The sequence below is a fragment of the Dendrobates tinctorius genome, unplaced genomic scaffold, assembly GCF_039654945.1.
Source record: "Dendrobates tinctorius isolate UK_male_01 unplaced genomic scaffold, ASM3965494v1 ptg000209l, whole genome shotgun sequence".
In the NCBI taxonomy this organism is placed as follows: Eukaryota; Metazoa; Chordata; class Amphibia; order Anura; family Dendrobatidae; genus Dendrobates; species Dendrobates tinctorius.
This window is the reverse complement of record NW_027361876.1, coordinates 8,613,376-8,628,931: the sequence shown is the minus strand read 5'-3', so window position 1 is coordinate 8,628,931 and position 15,556 is coordinate 8,613,376. Positions and strand designations below refer to the sequence as shown.

General features: G+C 46.6%; 1 protein-coding gene across 1 annotated transcript; it reads left to right on the top strand.

The window, feature by feature from the left end:
• Positions 1-4,841: 4,841 nt before the first annotated feature.
• On the top strand, positions 4,842-8,196 carry BTG1 (BTG anti-proliferation factor 1). Its single transcript, XM_073554275.1, has 2 exons — positions 4,842-5,271; positions 7,554-8,196. Exons 1-2 carry the CDS (start codon positions 5,127-5,129, stop codon positions 7,916-7,918), a joined length of 510 nt encoding a protein of 169 aa, XP_073410376.1. The 5' UTR covers positions 4,842-5,126; the 3' UTR covers positions 7,919-8,196.
• Positions 8,197-15,556: the final 7,360 nt, after the last annotated feature.

Genomic DNA, 15,556 nt, shown 5'->3' with positions numbered 1-15,556 from the left:
GGGACAGGGCCTCCGGAGGGACGGCCAGCTGGGGCATTGGGGTTGGTTGCTGGCTTACCCCCTTTCCAGCTGGTGGTGACTGGCCTCCGCGTCTCGGGCTTCCGGTTGGCCTCGTGGTTGTCGGCGATCTGCGCCGCTTTGTCCGCGTTCGTTGGTTCGCGGTCCAGGATGAACTGTCGGACCTCAGCTGGGCAGAGATGCAGGAACTGGTCTTTGATCATCAGGTCCCGTAGCTGCTCAAAGGTTTCAACGGACAGTCCATGGATCCACTGGTCAAAGTGGGTCCTGAGTCCTTGCACCACATCACTGTAGCTATCGTGTGGGCCACGTTGGAGGTGTCGGAACTTCTTTCGGTATACCTCAGGTGTCAGCCGGTATTTGGCGATCAGCGCCTGCTTTATGGCTTCATAGTCGTCATCGGCTTCTGGCGGAAGAGAAGCAAATGCCTCCAGGGCTTTGCCTTTTAGCCCTGGGGTCAAGTACCGTGCCCATTGGTCTCTAGGCAGCTGGTACTGTCTGCAGGCTTTCTCAAAGGCTCGCAGGAACGTGTCCAAGTCCCCATCCTTTTCCATCACGGGAAAATGCTCTGGCCGGGGTTTAGGAGTCTGGACGCTGCTGGGCTCACGGCTTCGGGCTGTGGGGGCATTCCACCCCCGCTGGAGCATCTCCAGCTCATGGGCCCTCTGAGCTTCTGCATGGCGCTCAGCTCTCTCAGCCTGGGCTTGACGCTCGACCCTCTCAGCCTCAGCTTGGCGCTCACGTTCGGCTTGGGCCTCCTGCCGATATTGCTGGATCAGCCTCACCCGCCCATCCCTGTCTTCGGCGGGGAGTTCGTCCAAGGCCATTTGCAGATAGGGGTCCACCCCGTTCTGGTTGAATGTGGGGCCAGCGCTCAGGTGTGGAGCCTCTGCTGCAGCCCCATGGCAACTTGGGCCAACTTCTGCGCTCGCTGGATTCTGGCCGTTGTCCAGCTGCACTAGAGCCGCGATCATTTGATCTTTGGTTCCTCCTGCGGCGTCTATGCCTCGGTACGTGCATAACCCAGCAAGGGTGTCCTTTTTCTGCTTCTGATACCACTCCACTGTCATCGCCGCCATGGTTGCCAAATAAAAGATAGAAAAAGAAAAACGAAGAAACGGGAGGGGGATACTTGCAAGTACACACTAATGTCTCAGGACTAGTAACCACTGAGTCTGTTCTCCAAAACCTATGATGCAGGATTCCCGCAGGAACCGTGCAGGTTTTTAGTGAGAGGAATGATTGCTCAAACCAAATCACTAATGCTCTAGGATTATCCCACCGCTCTGCCACCAATATGTGACGAACAGCCCACCGCCGTTCGTCCACTTACGGGCGACGACTAACGGGGGTCCCGCTGCCACCAAAACGCGACGGACAGCGGACCCTGTGTCACCACTATGTCACGATCCCACCACTGACACCGGTGTATCAGCGGACGGAGGGACGTGACACAATGCCGGCACACGGCTATCACAGGCGCAGTGGGGCTTATCTTAGTTATCCCACCACTGGCACCATGTGACAAAAATATCCAGCAAGCTAATCTCGCTCTACAATTTGCCGCAGGGGGAGTTTAATTTGGATGCCCCACCACTGCTATCAATCTTCCAAGTACTGCGGGGATTTATGTATATCCCACTTTCTCAGTTCCACTTTGGAACTCGCAGCTCTCCGGCGCCCCCCTTACCCTCAGGTCAGTCAGGGAACTGCACCTAGGATAATTAGTCGCCGGACGGGCTGCCTGTTGTGAACCGGCAATTAGGCTTCTGCAGTAAGGGAATTATCAATGCTGTGGCTGAAGCCCCTTACTCAGCAATATAAGACCCTTCTAGACTGCCAGCAAGCCGTAATAGCCGTACACAACGCGCTGCCACCAGTCACGGTTACTTAATTCACAGTGTTAAATTAAGAGGGTCCGTGGCAAACCCCTTGAATTAGTAGCGATTATCTATCAAAGGCGTATAGTTCGATTCTTAGAGCATGGAGACAGATCTAAATAATTTCATTTATTTTCCGAAAGAGGACAGTGATTACAGATAAAAGTTGCTATAAAATTGAGACATAAAATATGTACAGTACAGGTATAAAATAAAAGTGGAGAAAACAAAGAGATTACACTCACAGTTCCATATTGTTCCTTAGGCAGACCATGCGGCTTTAAGGGGGGAGGAGCCACACGTCTCCATTCATCTGGAGTTCTTGTCAGCACCGACTCTGCAGCTGTTCTGAGCTGGTTTGCCCAGGAAATGCCTTATAGACTTTCCTATGTGACATCACGGAGAGGTGCATTCTGGGTTGATCCCACCTCTCTTATCCAAGTTATGTTTTGGCTACAAAACTTAGATTAGCTATAACTTTATGGGAGAAGCTGGTATGGACTCATCAGTGGTATCATGTTTCCCAGCGTAATGAGCCCATCAAGAAAACATCAAACATCTATGCGATATGACCGTCCATTTGGGCGCAAATCATATCTCAGGTTCTGGACAGGGTAGAACTTCGAAACATACGCGGTCTCGAAGCTGGGACCGCTCAGGTTACAAAAATATGATTTTCATATCTCTAGGGGGTATGGTTTTCGTAATATGACTTTTATGTTTCCCATATACCGGCATACAGCCTGTGTTTTTCCGAACAAAGGGATCCCTTCCCCCTGCTCTTCGAGAGGAAGTTGGTTTAAGGTTTCAGAGCTAGCCCAGGCAGGGGGCACTGGTCAGTGTGTGAGTGAGCCATGGGCGAAAAGAGGAGGGGGGAAGGTGCTGCATGAGCTGACAGCCTGCATTGGCATAGAGGGCTGGATTTTTCTGGAAAGTTACAACAGAAAACATCATATTTTGTAGACAAAACCCCATACCTCACAGACATTGTACATCACAGGTGCCAGCTCTTCCTTTTAGGGCTCATACTCACTTGCGAGAGACTCGCATGAATACCCGACACTGCCGCCGGCACTCGGACCAGAGCGTGCGGCTGCATAGAAATACATGTAGCCGCATGCTCCGCTCCCAGTGCGGAGAATCGTGCGAGTCTCTCGCAAGTGAGTATGAGCCCTTAGTGTCCCTATACTGCTGGTGAACTTTGGTCATTTTGTTCTGGATCCACCATGGATGTGAACCAGACGGCTCAGTTGTGAGTCCAGATCCCTCAATATGGGTTAAAGCAGGGGTGGGGAACCTCGGTGTGAATCATAAGTATTCAGCAACAGATTAAAAGCCTAATGCCCCTTTATGGCAGCACTATTACAGCTCCATACGAGAAAGTGCAATATTACAGCCGTGTACACAAACATTACAGTGGGGATCAATTGATCTGTCTGCACCATAATCAGCAATTTCCACCACAGATTAGGGATGTGAATGTCTCCAGGACTAGTGATGAGCGAACGTGCTCAGATGACGTGTTAGCCGACCATACTTGGGTGCTAACCAAGTGTCTAACGTGCTTGAACAATGTCTCAGTCCCTGTGGCTGCATGTCTCTTTGCTGTTTGATAGCTGCAACACATGCAGGTATTGCCTAAGAGCCCCAAGACATGCAGCCACATGGACTGGAACATATTTTTCAAGCACGCCAAAGACACTATTAGCACCAGAGCATGCGCAGATAACATCTTATCCAAGCACATTCGCTCATCACTAGTGTACACCTACTGGAGGCGGACAGTCAGACCTAATAGACTTGTTCGCTCTGATGGCCCCGTAATAGTCTATGGCCCTGCCGACGCACACACTCGAATCCCATTATGTAAAGGGTGTGGACGGAAGCCCTGACAGGGTCACCGAATAGATGCCAAGATGCAATGTCAAAGGTCCCTAACTGATGCCAATGTCGATTGTTGCTGCTAAGCCCATAGAATCCACATTCATGACTCCCACCCCCATCACAACAGGAATGCAGGGGTCGATGGCATCGTTGTTGCACAGGGGGTCGATGGCATCGTTGTCGCACAGGGGGTCGATGGCATCGTTGTTGCAGCCGAGGGGCTTACTGACCGCTGAGCTTCGTAGAAAATTGGTCATTTTACAATACGCTGCGTGCATTCTATTGCACAAACATTCCAGGGGAGCAGCAAAAATTGGAATAAAAAACCTAAAACTTTCTATCACCGTTTCCCAGAAGGTAAATAACAGCTAATGTTTCTTCATTTTGGTTCGGCCACGTGCGGAACTGTCCGAACAATAGAAAAAACTTCTCCCACACGGAGATTGCCACGAGAAAAACCCACTCATGGGAAAAGAATCACTTCACCGCCCCGAAATAAGGAGATAAAGTGTGCGGACCCCAAAAGGGGAGAGAAGTCCAATGCCTCAATAGCAGGTGAGAAAGACCAGTCCACAGCCGAGGGGCTGACTGGGGGTCTGCTGAGCCCACAGGACGGTCCATGGAGGAGAGCCCGGCGCCCTTCCCCCGCCGCAGACGGCCCCTGCCTGATACCAGCTGTCTTTGTTATGTAGCCGTGACTCTGCCTTGTTGTTGTCTGGGGCTGTTTTCCGGTGGGGGCGGGGCCGTTGTAACGTAAAGCGAGCCTGCCCCTGTGTGATGGCGTTGCTGCAGCACTGTCGTACACGCCTATCTGTGAAGGCCCATAATGCCTGGCGCAGGCGCACATGTGAGAACCCTTCCCCCTCTCCGGACGGTTTACAAGGGGACTTTCCCCCTGAGCTCTCAGTTGTTTACAGTCGGATGACGTCAGCCGGCCCAGCGCTCTCACAACACGGCGTGGTCTGCCTGGTGCGACACAGCCATTGGCCGGACATCGGAGTCACGCCTCTCTGACGTCACATCCTCGCCTTCCGCCTATAAAAGAGCGCGCTGGCGGTGCCTGCGCTCACTTTATCTGCGGGGAGTGGAGGGAGAGGATTGTGTGTGAATGTGATAGGGAGAGTGGTCTCTCTCTCTCCGCCTCCCTCAGGGATGTACCCCAGAGAGCAGCACTTGTAAACAACTCCTCTGTCTCTCCGGCCATGACACCTGTCCGCTCACGTCAGTGACAGAGCCCGTAAGCCGAGCACCTAACGAGAAACTAGACAAAAAATCACAAAACCAGTTACTCTAACGCCACAGTAACAGTCGCTGGGAAAGTTCCTGAGTTTCCCCGCAGCCCCCATGCATACGCACTACCCCCGAGCCAGCATGAAGCCTGAGATCAGCGCCGCGGTGGGGTTCCTCGCCAAGTTCCTGAGGACCAAGGGGCTGATGAACGATCGGGAGCTCCAGACCTTCAACCTGTCCCTGCAGGAGCTGCTGGCAGGTAAGAGCGCGGGCAGCACCGGGCGAGGGCAGCGGGGTGCCCAGTGATGGGGCAATACAGGTGATTGTTGGGGTCACCCCTTCCTGGGGCTGCTGGAGGGTAAGGGCAAGGTCCTAGTAATTGCAGGGTGCCCAGTGATGGGGGAATTATAGGGCAGCACAGTTTCATTATGATCGCTCCTGGCCTTATAATAGGGCACAGTCTTTGTCCTAGTAATTGCAGGGTGCCCAGTGATGGGGGTATTATAGGGCAGCACAGTTTCATTGTGATCGCTCCTGGCCTTATAATAGGGCACAGTCTTTGTCCTAGTAATTGCAGGGTGCCCAGTGATGGGGGTATTATAGGGCAGCACAGTTTCATTATGATCGCTCCTGGCCTTATAATAGGGCAGTCTTTGTCCTAGTAATTGCAGGGTGCCCAGTGATGGGGGTATTATAGGGCAGCACAGTTTCATTGTGATCGCTCCTGGCCTTATAATAGGGCACAGTCTTTGTCCTAGTAATTGCAGGGTGCCCAGTGATGGGGGTATTATAGGGCAGCACAGTTTCATTGTGATCGCTCCTGGCCTTATAATAGGGCACAGTCTTTGTCCTAGTAATTGCAGGGTGCCCAGTGATGGGGGTATTATAGGGCAGCACAGTTTCATTGTGATCGCTCCTGGCCTTATAATAGGGCACAGTCTTTGTCCTAGTAATTGCAGGGTGCCCAGTGATGGGGGTAATATAGGGCAGCACAGTTTCATTGTGATCACTCCTGGCCTTATAATAGGGCACAGTCTTTGTCCTAGTAATTGCAGGGTGCCCAGTGATGGGGGTAATATAGGGCAGCACAGTTTCATTGTGATCGCTCCTGGCCTTATAATAGGGCACAGTCTTTGTCCTAGTAATTGCAGGGTGCCCAGTGATGGGGCAATACAGGGTGATTGTTGGGGTCACCCCTTCCTGGGGCTGCTGGCAGGTAAGCGGGCACAGTCCTAGTAAGTGCAGGGTGACCAGTGATGGGGGTAATATAAAACGATTGTTGGGGTCAGTCCTTACTGGGGGTAAGAGGGCACATTCCTAGTAAGTGCAGGGTGCCCAATGATGGGGGTAACACATTGCAGTACCCTGCGATTGTTAGGATTGGCCTTTGCACTGAGGTGTGTAGTAGTGCGCCCACTCCCCCAGTGATCAGAAAGTAGCGTGTCCTGTCCCCCCTGCCTTCCACGGTATTAGACTTGTCAGGGCACATCCCTGCCCCTCTGTACACCTATATGTGACTCCTCTGTGAGCCTTAGTAATTGTATATTGGTTCGGTGCCAGCTCATTCCTCACACGTCACAGTACAGCCACTGTTTGTCGGTGAATTTTTAGCCACATCACACAGTAACCGCACTCTGACGAGCAGATGCTGCCAGAGCACAGATGTTGCCTCCTTCCGCCCACCTTGTGCCCATATGCTTCAAAGTTGGCTAGAACAGGCAATCTTGAGCCTGTTTGTTGCCCTTCAGTTGGAGGCCGGATGCGGAATATTGTCTGCTGTGATTGAGGACGGACTGCTCTCTTCCAGATCTGCGGTCTGTCAGGTCGGATCTTTTCTGCCATTGTTGGCCGGATTCATCTACAAGAGTATGGCTTGGTGCAAGTCCGCTGTATGACTAGGCCTCTGATGTGCACGTGTCATCTGGCACGGTTATACATAGGAAGTATTTAGTGGCACTGGCCAGTGCTCTATCCTATGCGTCTGGTGTCTATAGATATAATGGTGTTATGTAGCCTAAGTGTGTGTTACCCAAACACAACTCTTCTTTCTCTTCCTATATAAGATTGCGTTTTATGTTTTAATGTAATTTCAGTTTTCTTAGTAGCCTGGTTAATTGCATGTATAACTAGACCCATAAGGCTAATGGATAAAGGAGTTATCCCCCTGTTAAAATAAAAAAATAAAACAGAAGATGCTATGAAAAGAAATGCCTGTCTGGAAGCTTCATTGGTCTTCCTGGTGGTTTACAAGCGGTCATCGTGTGACCGCTGCCGCCAATCAGTGGTCCCATCGTATACCGTGCTATCATGGCTCAGCACTGAGGTGATGCCAGTAGTACGGCACTAAGGCAGTGGTCTTATGTTGGCCACATTGAAACAAAGACCAGGAAGCAGAGGGGGAACGATTCATTTTTTATGTATTGTTGCTTCTGTTTTGGTTTTTACACTGTGTATTATATAAATATGAAATGTATCCTACTCTTCAGACTTAAAGCTTTTATTTGTACATATAAATAAAACACTTACTATGTTTCATCACAGAGCACTACAGACACCACTGGTTTCCAGAGAAGCCCGCTAAAGGCTCTGCGTACCGCTGCATTCGGATTAACCACAAAATGGATCCGTTGATCGGGCAAGCGGCAACCCGTATTGGACTGAGTAGCCAAGAAATGTTTAAACTTCTGCCAAGTGAACTCACCTTGTGGATTGACCCCTATGAAGTGTCTTACCGCATCGGGGAGGATGGTTCTATATGCGTGTTGTATGAAGCTGTACCAACAGGTGGCAGTAGCCAAAATAGCAGCTCCTCCCTCGTGGAGAGCAGAATCAGCTGTAAAGATGAGCTCCTCATCGGTCGAACAAGCCCTTCCAAAGCCTACAACATGATGACTGTGTCTGGTTAAGATATGGTCGGGGGAGGGGCTGTATCATCTTGTAACAGATGGAATAATATTGTCTTTAATTTGGGAGGGCTCCTATGGGGATGGATTGTGAAGTTTCAAATGTCACAGCTGTGAAGATCGGGCACAAAATAGAAGTAGACCTTACTGACGTGAAAGGGCCATGGTTTGGACAGTACCTTTCGGATCAATTAATAGCCTGTTTATTAAAGGTAGTACTATTTCTCACTGGATGTTGGGTCTAGTGATTTTGTAGGGGTAGATACACACTGGGTGCCGTGCACCCAACACCAGTCAGCACTTGAAATAATGTCAGCGAGTAGAGTTAAGAGACTTTGGTCGGATCGGGTTTCGTGAAACCCGAATGAAACAAAATTTGTTTCGGATGAAACTGGTCTGACTAGGGCAAAAAAAGTCGGAGTTTCGTCCGAAACCCGACCTCAATGCAAGTCAATGGGAAATAAAAGTCGGCATTGAGCGGATGACATTCATCCACTCAATGCCGACTTTTATTCCCCATTGACTTGCATTGGGGTCGGGTTTCAGACGAAACTCCGACTTTTTTGCCCTAGTCGGACCAATTTCATCCGAAACATATTGTTTCATTCGGGCTTCACGAAACCCGATCCGACCAAAGTGTCTCAACTCTTATCAGCGAGCACTGGAGGTCCTTATCTCCGAGGTCCATGACCTCTAGGATTACTGTAGATCCGGTGGCCAGCTGACGAGTGTAGGACACACAAAGTGTACACACCCTTCATCTGTGAACCCAAAGCTCAGAGTATTTGTAAGATTTATTGTTTTTCTCTCTGCGGCCTCCTGCCGAATATAACTTGCACTAATGTTTTTCTGTTACGATCTCTGGCAGCTCGGTTGCGAGGAGTTGAGAATATGACACTTACTGGAGTTATACATGGCAGACATATCTTGCACTGAAAATAGATATAGTTGTACAGTATCTAGAACCGGGAGGGATCCTCCTAGTCTGCCTATATAAAAATCTATACTTGATCCTTAATATTGTGACATGAACTTGAAAGTATTGACCGGAATGTTTTCTGCCTCGACCACAAGGCTATAAAGATCCTTCCTGAAGACACTGTCTGAACTATGGCGTTCTCACCGGCCAGCTTATCTGTACGTTTCTTAGCTTGTAGTTTTCTATGACGGAGGAGTAAACTTCTTCTTATTTTTAGAAAGTGGAGTTCTGCTTTGTAATTTCTTGTACTTAATTGGGTAAAGTCTTTTTTTTTTTTTTTTTTTTCCCCACAAACCACCATCTATTTTGTGAAGTTTTAGTCTTTTATTTGATAAATTATGAACTGCTGTAAATTTGTACAGTTCATGTATATTGATTGTGACAAAGATGTACAGATTTCTATTTTAAATGAGAGATTTTTCTTCTCGAATAATAAATTGTTTCTTATCTTGGCATTTTAACCAGTCGTGTCTGTCTTGTGTCAGGAATAAAAAGGTGTTTATTTCAGGACACGAGAAACTGGACCGGACCCCATCTGTATACCGCGGAGCTATTATATACCATACATACCTGGAAGGAAACTTGGATGTGCCCACAATTTTGGAATAACACTTTGGCATAGGTTTAGAGTAACATACGTACATGGTTTTACTTTAATATCTTCATGATTTGGAAGTAAGCACCAGGATATAACCTCAAGAAAGTCCAACCATTGTAAGGATGTAATTACAGTATGGCCCTCAGTCCCCTGGATATTTACTTACTACTAGGATACTGTGCAAATGCCATATTGCATTCAGTGATGGAATTTCATATAACCAAGGGTTAATGTTGCGACAATTTGGTTGCACATAACCAATGCAGGGCAATTTGCACAGTTGGATACACCTTGGAAATTGGCTTTTGGCCTTTAAATTCCCATATATGACACAACCTACTGGAAAAACCTTGTCTGGATAAACGTTCTTCTGCACTGTTCACCCGTGGCCTGCATTGTTAAGGTACGTGTGTGTTTGCCTGTTTTCACATTAGTTCCTATAGAAATTTTTGCCGAGTAAGACCTCATTCAGACGTCCGTTTTCCACTAAAAAAAAAAAACGATATCCAGTTTTGGTCCAACTCACAGGCTCAAGATCAAGCATTGAAGTCTAGGGCCCTAATTCATCATTGTCGTTTCTCAAATTTTCTGGACTAACTTGCTCCTTTTTTTTTTTTTTTTAGTGGTTTTAGCATTTTCACCTAATTCCCTATAGGATTTTTGGCTTTTTTTAAGTTATCTTTAAGTATTTTTTTTCATGTTTCAGCAATATCTTAAATATACATATATATTTTTTAGTATGTAATTGAAGTCTTTGACTAGCTGATGGGGCGTTTTTGTCCCCATATTAGTTGGCCCACTTAACGTGTTATCACGCCCCTGTAGGCTTGATAACGTAACTTGCAAGCACTGTCGTCATCGGCAGCACTGTACAAATTTTGCACTTGCAACTTCCGTTCATGCGTATTGCGCCTCTCTGAAATCGGGATGTGTACACCCGGCTTCAGAGGCTCAATGTACCCAGGGGGAAAACAAAATGCGCGCATGCGCAAAATTTGTATAGTGCTGCCGATGATGACAGTGCTTGTGAGTTACGTTAACTGGGCCTACTAATCTAGGGACACAAAGCCATCTCATCAAAGGCTTGATTTACATATCCTAAATGGACTTTAGAAATACGGTACTTCTAAAGATCCATTTTGTGTAATGTAATACAGGGACTGTTATTTACATATGCAGACATTGCTGGTGGTTCTGGGGACACGGGACCTGACAGGTTTCATTTAAAGAGCTTGTGACTTTCTAAAGCAAACATTGTTAAAGGGAATCTGTCACCCCATTTTTGGCCTATAAGATGCGGCCACTGCCATCGGGCTTATCTACAGCATTCTGTAATGCTGTAGATAAGCACCTGATGTAACCTGAAAGATAAGAAAAAAGAGATTATACTCACCCCAGCGTTCAGTCCGGTCCGATGGGTGTCACGGTTCGGTCCGGCGCCTCCCATCTTCATATGATGACGTCCTCCTTCTTACTTCTGCTGTGGCTCCTGTTCAGGTGTACTTTCTCTGCCCTTCTGAGGTCAGAGTAAAGTACTGCAGTGCGCAGGTGCCAGACCTCTGACTTTTCCCAGCGCCTGCGCACTGCAGTACTTACTCTGTCCTCAACAGGGCAGGCAAAGTACGCCTGCGCAGGAGCCGAGGGAGAAGCAAGGAGGAGGATGCCATTGCTAGAAGATGGGAGGTGCCAGACCGCAACACCCACCGCACCCCCCCACGTTGAGTATAATCTAACGTGTCTTTCTTGCCTTTCTGGTTACAACGGAATGCTGTAGATAAACTCCTGATGGTGGTGGCTGCAGCTTATAGGCTGAAAGTGGGGTGACAGATTCCCTTTAAATACTAAAATGAGGACCATTTTGATTTGGCACGAAATTCATGAACTGTGTGCACCATTTTGAGGAAGTTGGTAGAAGACAAAAAATTGGATTCAATGAATCGCAAATGATTGAGGGCCTATGAAACCTTGAAAATTACAGACAACAGATGGATGCAATCCTCATGTCAGTTTTTAATATTGTATTTAGTAGGAGAGGGTTTGCAATTTTTTTAATACAAGAAAAAAAATATGGAAAATACACTGGTTTGTTTTTAAATGAAAGAAAAAAAAAATAGGCCTATCTAGTTCACCGATACAGATGTAAAATTTTGGGAAAGTCAAGAAGACTATGGTCAATATGGTAGTCAGCTTGTCATCATGCTTTCCTAGTGTCATAAGTAGCACATCTGCCAATTTTAAGCAATATTGACCCTCTGTAACAGCCATGGTGACCGTCTCCCTACTTTTCCAGGTGCTGGGTAAATTTAACACTTCGATTAAAGAACACAACTTGAGGGACATACAGATGACTTTTTGAGGTGACGTGCGCTGCGCTAAGAAAACATTGTTTGTTTTTTTTTAAGTTGAGATCGAAATTTACATATGCTAATATCATTGAACAAGTAATGGTTAGTCATACCCTGGCTCACAACAACAAGGGATCTCTTTTTACAGTGCCTACGTGACTTTTTAAGGCATTGTAAAAGAGTGGCTCATGTGACTACAGTACTGGCAAAACAAGATCTGGTCTCATGATATAAGCAGCTGTAATTCGGAGGCAGATTCCATAGGAGAGACATTCACTGCATTGGCTGGACTCCTTATTACCTACGGGTTTAATGATGAGTAATTAGGTTTGTGATGTGTAAGAGGAGCTGTACATTGCTGGAAAGAACATAGTCATCTATAGTTACACTATTAGAGGGGGGCTATTGTAAGATATGGTTTTCTCTGGATCTTGGCTGTGGCATCACATGTTTTAAGATTTCATGTTTAAAGAGTAACCATCCTTTTAAAATTTTTTTTTTTTTTTTTTTTCTCCATACATGAAAATTAAGAACTTTGTATGTATCAGTGAAATCTGTTTATTTCTCGTCCTGGATTGTTCTTTCATTCTTTTGTACATAAGCAAAATCTGTCTTCAATGTATACCGACTTTTTCTTTACTGAGAAAAGAGATGACAGCTGGTGCTTATAAACTTCTATGGAGGGGGAGGAACAAAGAGGATCTATAGGAGACACAGATATTCTGCTGCAAGTTCACTTAAATCAACTTAAAGTTGTCACTTGGAGGCTATGTTCCCACGATGGGTTTTTGATGTTGCAGATTCTCTGCACTTAATAGGTTACTTTCAATTCTTAATTGCGTCTTCGAGTGCGCTCTTTTATATGCGATTTTGATGTGTTTTTTTTCTCTTTTTAGTGTGTCATGCTTTAGACCATGCCGCATTGTTTTTGACACTCTGGTGTTTGGCTTTATGGATAGCCATGTGCGGATCACATTCACTTGTGCGTTTTTTTATCTGCAGTTATTTCGCATCTAATGCAAGTCTGTGGGAAAAATCTGCAGATAAAATTGTGTATCCGCAAGAGGAAATGACATGTTGCTAATTTGTGATACGCACCGCAGAGTAATAAAGAACAAGACCGTGGGTATGAGAGCTCTATAAATCCCGTCCACTCTGCTGGAACTGTAAGATGTTGCGTTTCTTACGCAATGAAAATAAAAATACGCAGCATCAAAAACTCACCGTGGGAACTTGTCTTTAAAGGCCGTTTCCACTTCTCCCCATTATTGGTTAGCGCTATTGGAATAATGAAATGAGATCGCACCATACTCCCCAGGTCCAAAGCTGACGCTCTGCTATTAAATGTTATTATTTTAATACAGCGTTTTTGAAAATACTCAGAATTATAAACTCACCAAAAACTCATCATGGACACGCAACGGCATTATTTTATTTTTTTACAGCATTTTATTAAAGAGGTCTTCATACTATAAGACTTCTGACGTCTATTGGCCAACGCTGTTTTGAAATAATGAAATGTACTAGTAGTCACCCTAAGGCCAGGGTCACACTTGCGAGAACCTCGCACGATTCTCACATCTCAATACCTGGTGCTTGGGACCGGAGCGCTCAGCTGCATAGAAGTACATGCAGTCACACACTCCGGTCTGAGCGCCGGGTATTGAGACGCGAGACTCGTGCGAGTTTCTCGCAAGTGTGACCCCGTCCTAAAGGCTCTGTCACACTAAGCGAGATCGCTGCTGAGTCACTAGAACTGTGACGTTATAGCGATCTTACCAGCGAGATCGCTGTGTGTGACAGAGACCAGCGACCAGCCCCCCTGCCGGGTATCGCTGATCGTGCCTGAAATTTCTGGACATTTCTTTGGTCGCTCATGTCCCGCTGAGTCGCTTGTATCGTCACGTTTGACACCTAGCCTAACGACCTCGTTAGCGACTCAGAAGCAAGACAAGGCGGGGATTAGCGTTCCCGTTTCCACGCCTACCTCGGCTCCGATTGGTGGTCACTACAGCGTCCTGATTGGCGTCTGGGTAAATCAATCTGGAATCACAGCCCGTGAACGCTATATGAACAGCCGGTGAACGCTACTAGGGCAGGCGGTGAACGCAAATAGGACACCGATGACCGTTACTCAGGTGTGCTAGCCAAAAGACGTGTTCGAGAACAATGAAACGGAGCGCTAGTACGTCACCTTTTAAATGCACGGCCAATCAGGACGCGGTAGTGTCCACCATTCAGAGCTGAGAGGGCGTGAGAAAGGGAGTGCAATCCACGCCTGTGTAAATACAGCGTCACACAGTATATCCCTCATCGAGGTGTGACTCGTCAATGGAACATGCAATGTGACAGGGTCCCAACGACCACCGACATCGTTACAAAGGTCACTATGACACGCTAGATCGTTGCTCTGTCGTTGGGTAGATTGGACTGTCTGACATCTCAATAGCGACCACATAGCGATGCGGCAACAATCCCTGTCGTGTTGTATCGCTGTCGGGATCGTTATAGCGTCGCTAGGCGTGACGGGACCTTAAGTGGCTCTGTTGATGAAGAAAGTACGAGCCGCTGAACTCCATTGATTGGCTACAAAGATAATGTGCACTGCATTCATGCCGTCACCATTGCAGTTAATATACTGTCCAGAACCTACAGCAGTTGCAGAGAGTCGTCTCTGGACCTGGGGAGTGGGGCCCTACCTAATTTAATTATTCCAGCAGTTCTGACCAATTGAGGGGACAAGTCTATGTGAAAAGCACCTTTAAAATTAAGTTTTTGGTGAGATTTTGGAGCTGCATATTTTTACTTCCATAGCGTAAAAAATGCAGCTTCTTACATTTGTTTTTTTTAGTTCATGGTAAAGTTGGTTTAAAGAGCTGTTGGTCAAACAAGCATTGGCCCACCAGTTATTGCTGGGGTAAATCCAGCTTCATGGTAGGTCCACACAGAGTTTTGAATATGGAGGTTTGGAATTTTTCATTGTGAATTTTTGTGGTTGAAAAATCCAAATCTAAATAAATGGAAAGCAGCTATAGGGTGTGTGCTTTGCTTTTACAGCACAAAAACCTTCCAAAACCGCATGTGAATGGAAATAAGTGGAAGGCTTGTTACAAGCAAATTTCAAGATTTTTTTTTATGTGGAGTTTGGCACAGAATCCACAGAAAAAAAAATCTTGTAAAAGAACAGTGTAAGGCTATGTTCACAAGTTGCATCTTGCTGCTTTTTTTATGCAAATTTTCAGCTGCGTTTCACAGTACCAGCAAAGTCTGAGTTTTCAGAAATCTCATGTGCACAGCTTGTGTTTTTTCTGTTTTTTCCAAGAGCTGCATTTTTGCAAACAGCAGCATGTCACTTTCAGTGTTTTTCACCCATTGAAAGCAATGGGTAGTGCATAAAACGCCATTATCAGGTTCTGATGCGAAAACCTGATGAAGTTGAATCAGATAATTTTTTTACGCACTAAACTATCAGCACGCACAAGACAAATGTACCCTGACAAAACGTAGTAAAAAACTAAGCAAAACCTGCTTTTTGTAAGCAGCTTAAAGGGAATCTGTCACCCTTTTTTTGGCTTTGCAGCTGCTGGCATAGACAATGCTGTAATGCTGTAGCTAAGCCTCCGATCTAACCCGAAAGATAAGAAAAACACATTATATTATACTCACCGAGGTGGGTTGTCCCGTCCGGCGCCTCCCTTCTTCTGCGATGACGTCCTCGT

Bases quoted from the DNA above. Each gene is read 5' to 3' on its own strand.
- BTG1 (XM_073554275.1), top strand. From the start codon at position 5,127: ATGCATACGCACTACCCCCGAGCCAGCATGAAGCCTGAGATCAGCGCC. The intron at 5,272-7,553 runs GTAAGAGCGCGG...GTTTCATCACAG, and splicing joins CCTGCAGGAGCTGCTGGCAG to AGCACTACAGACACCACTGG.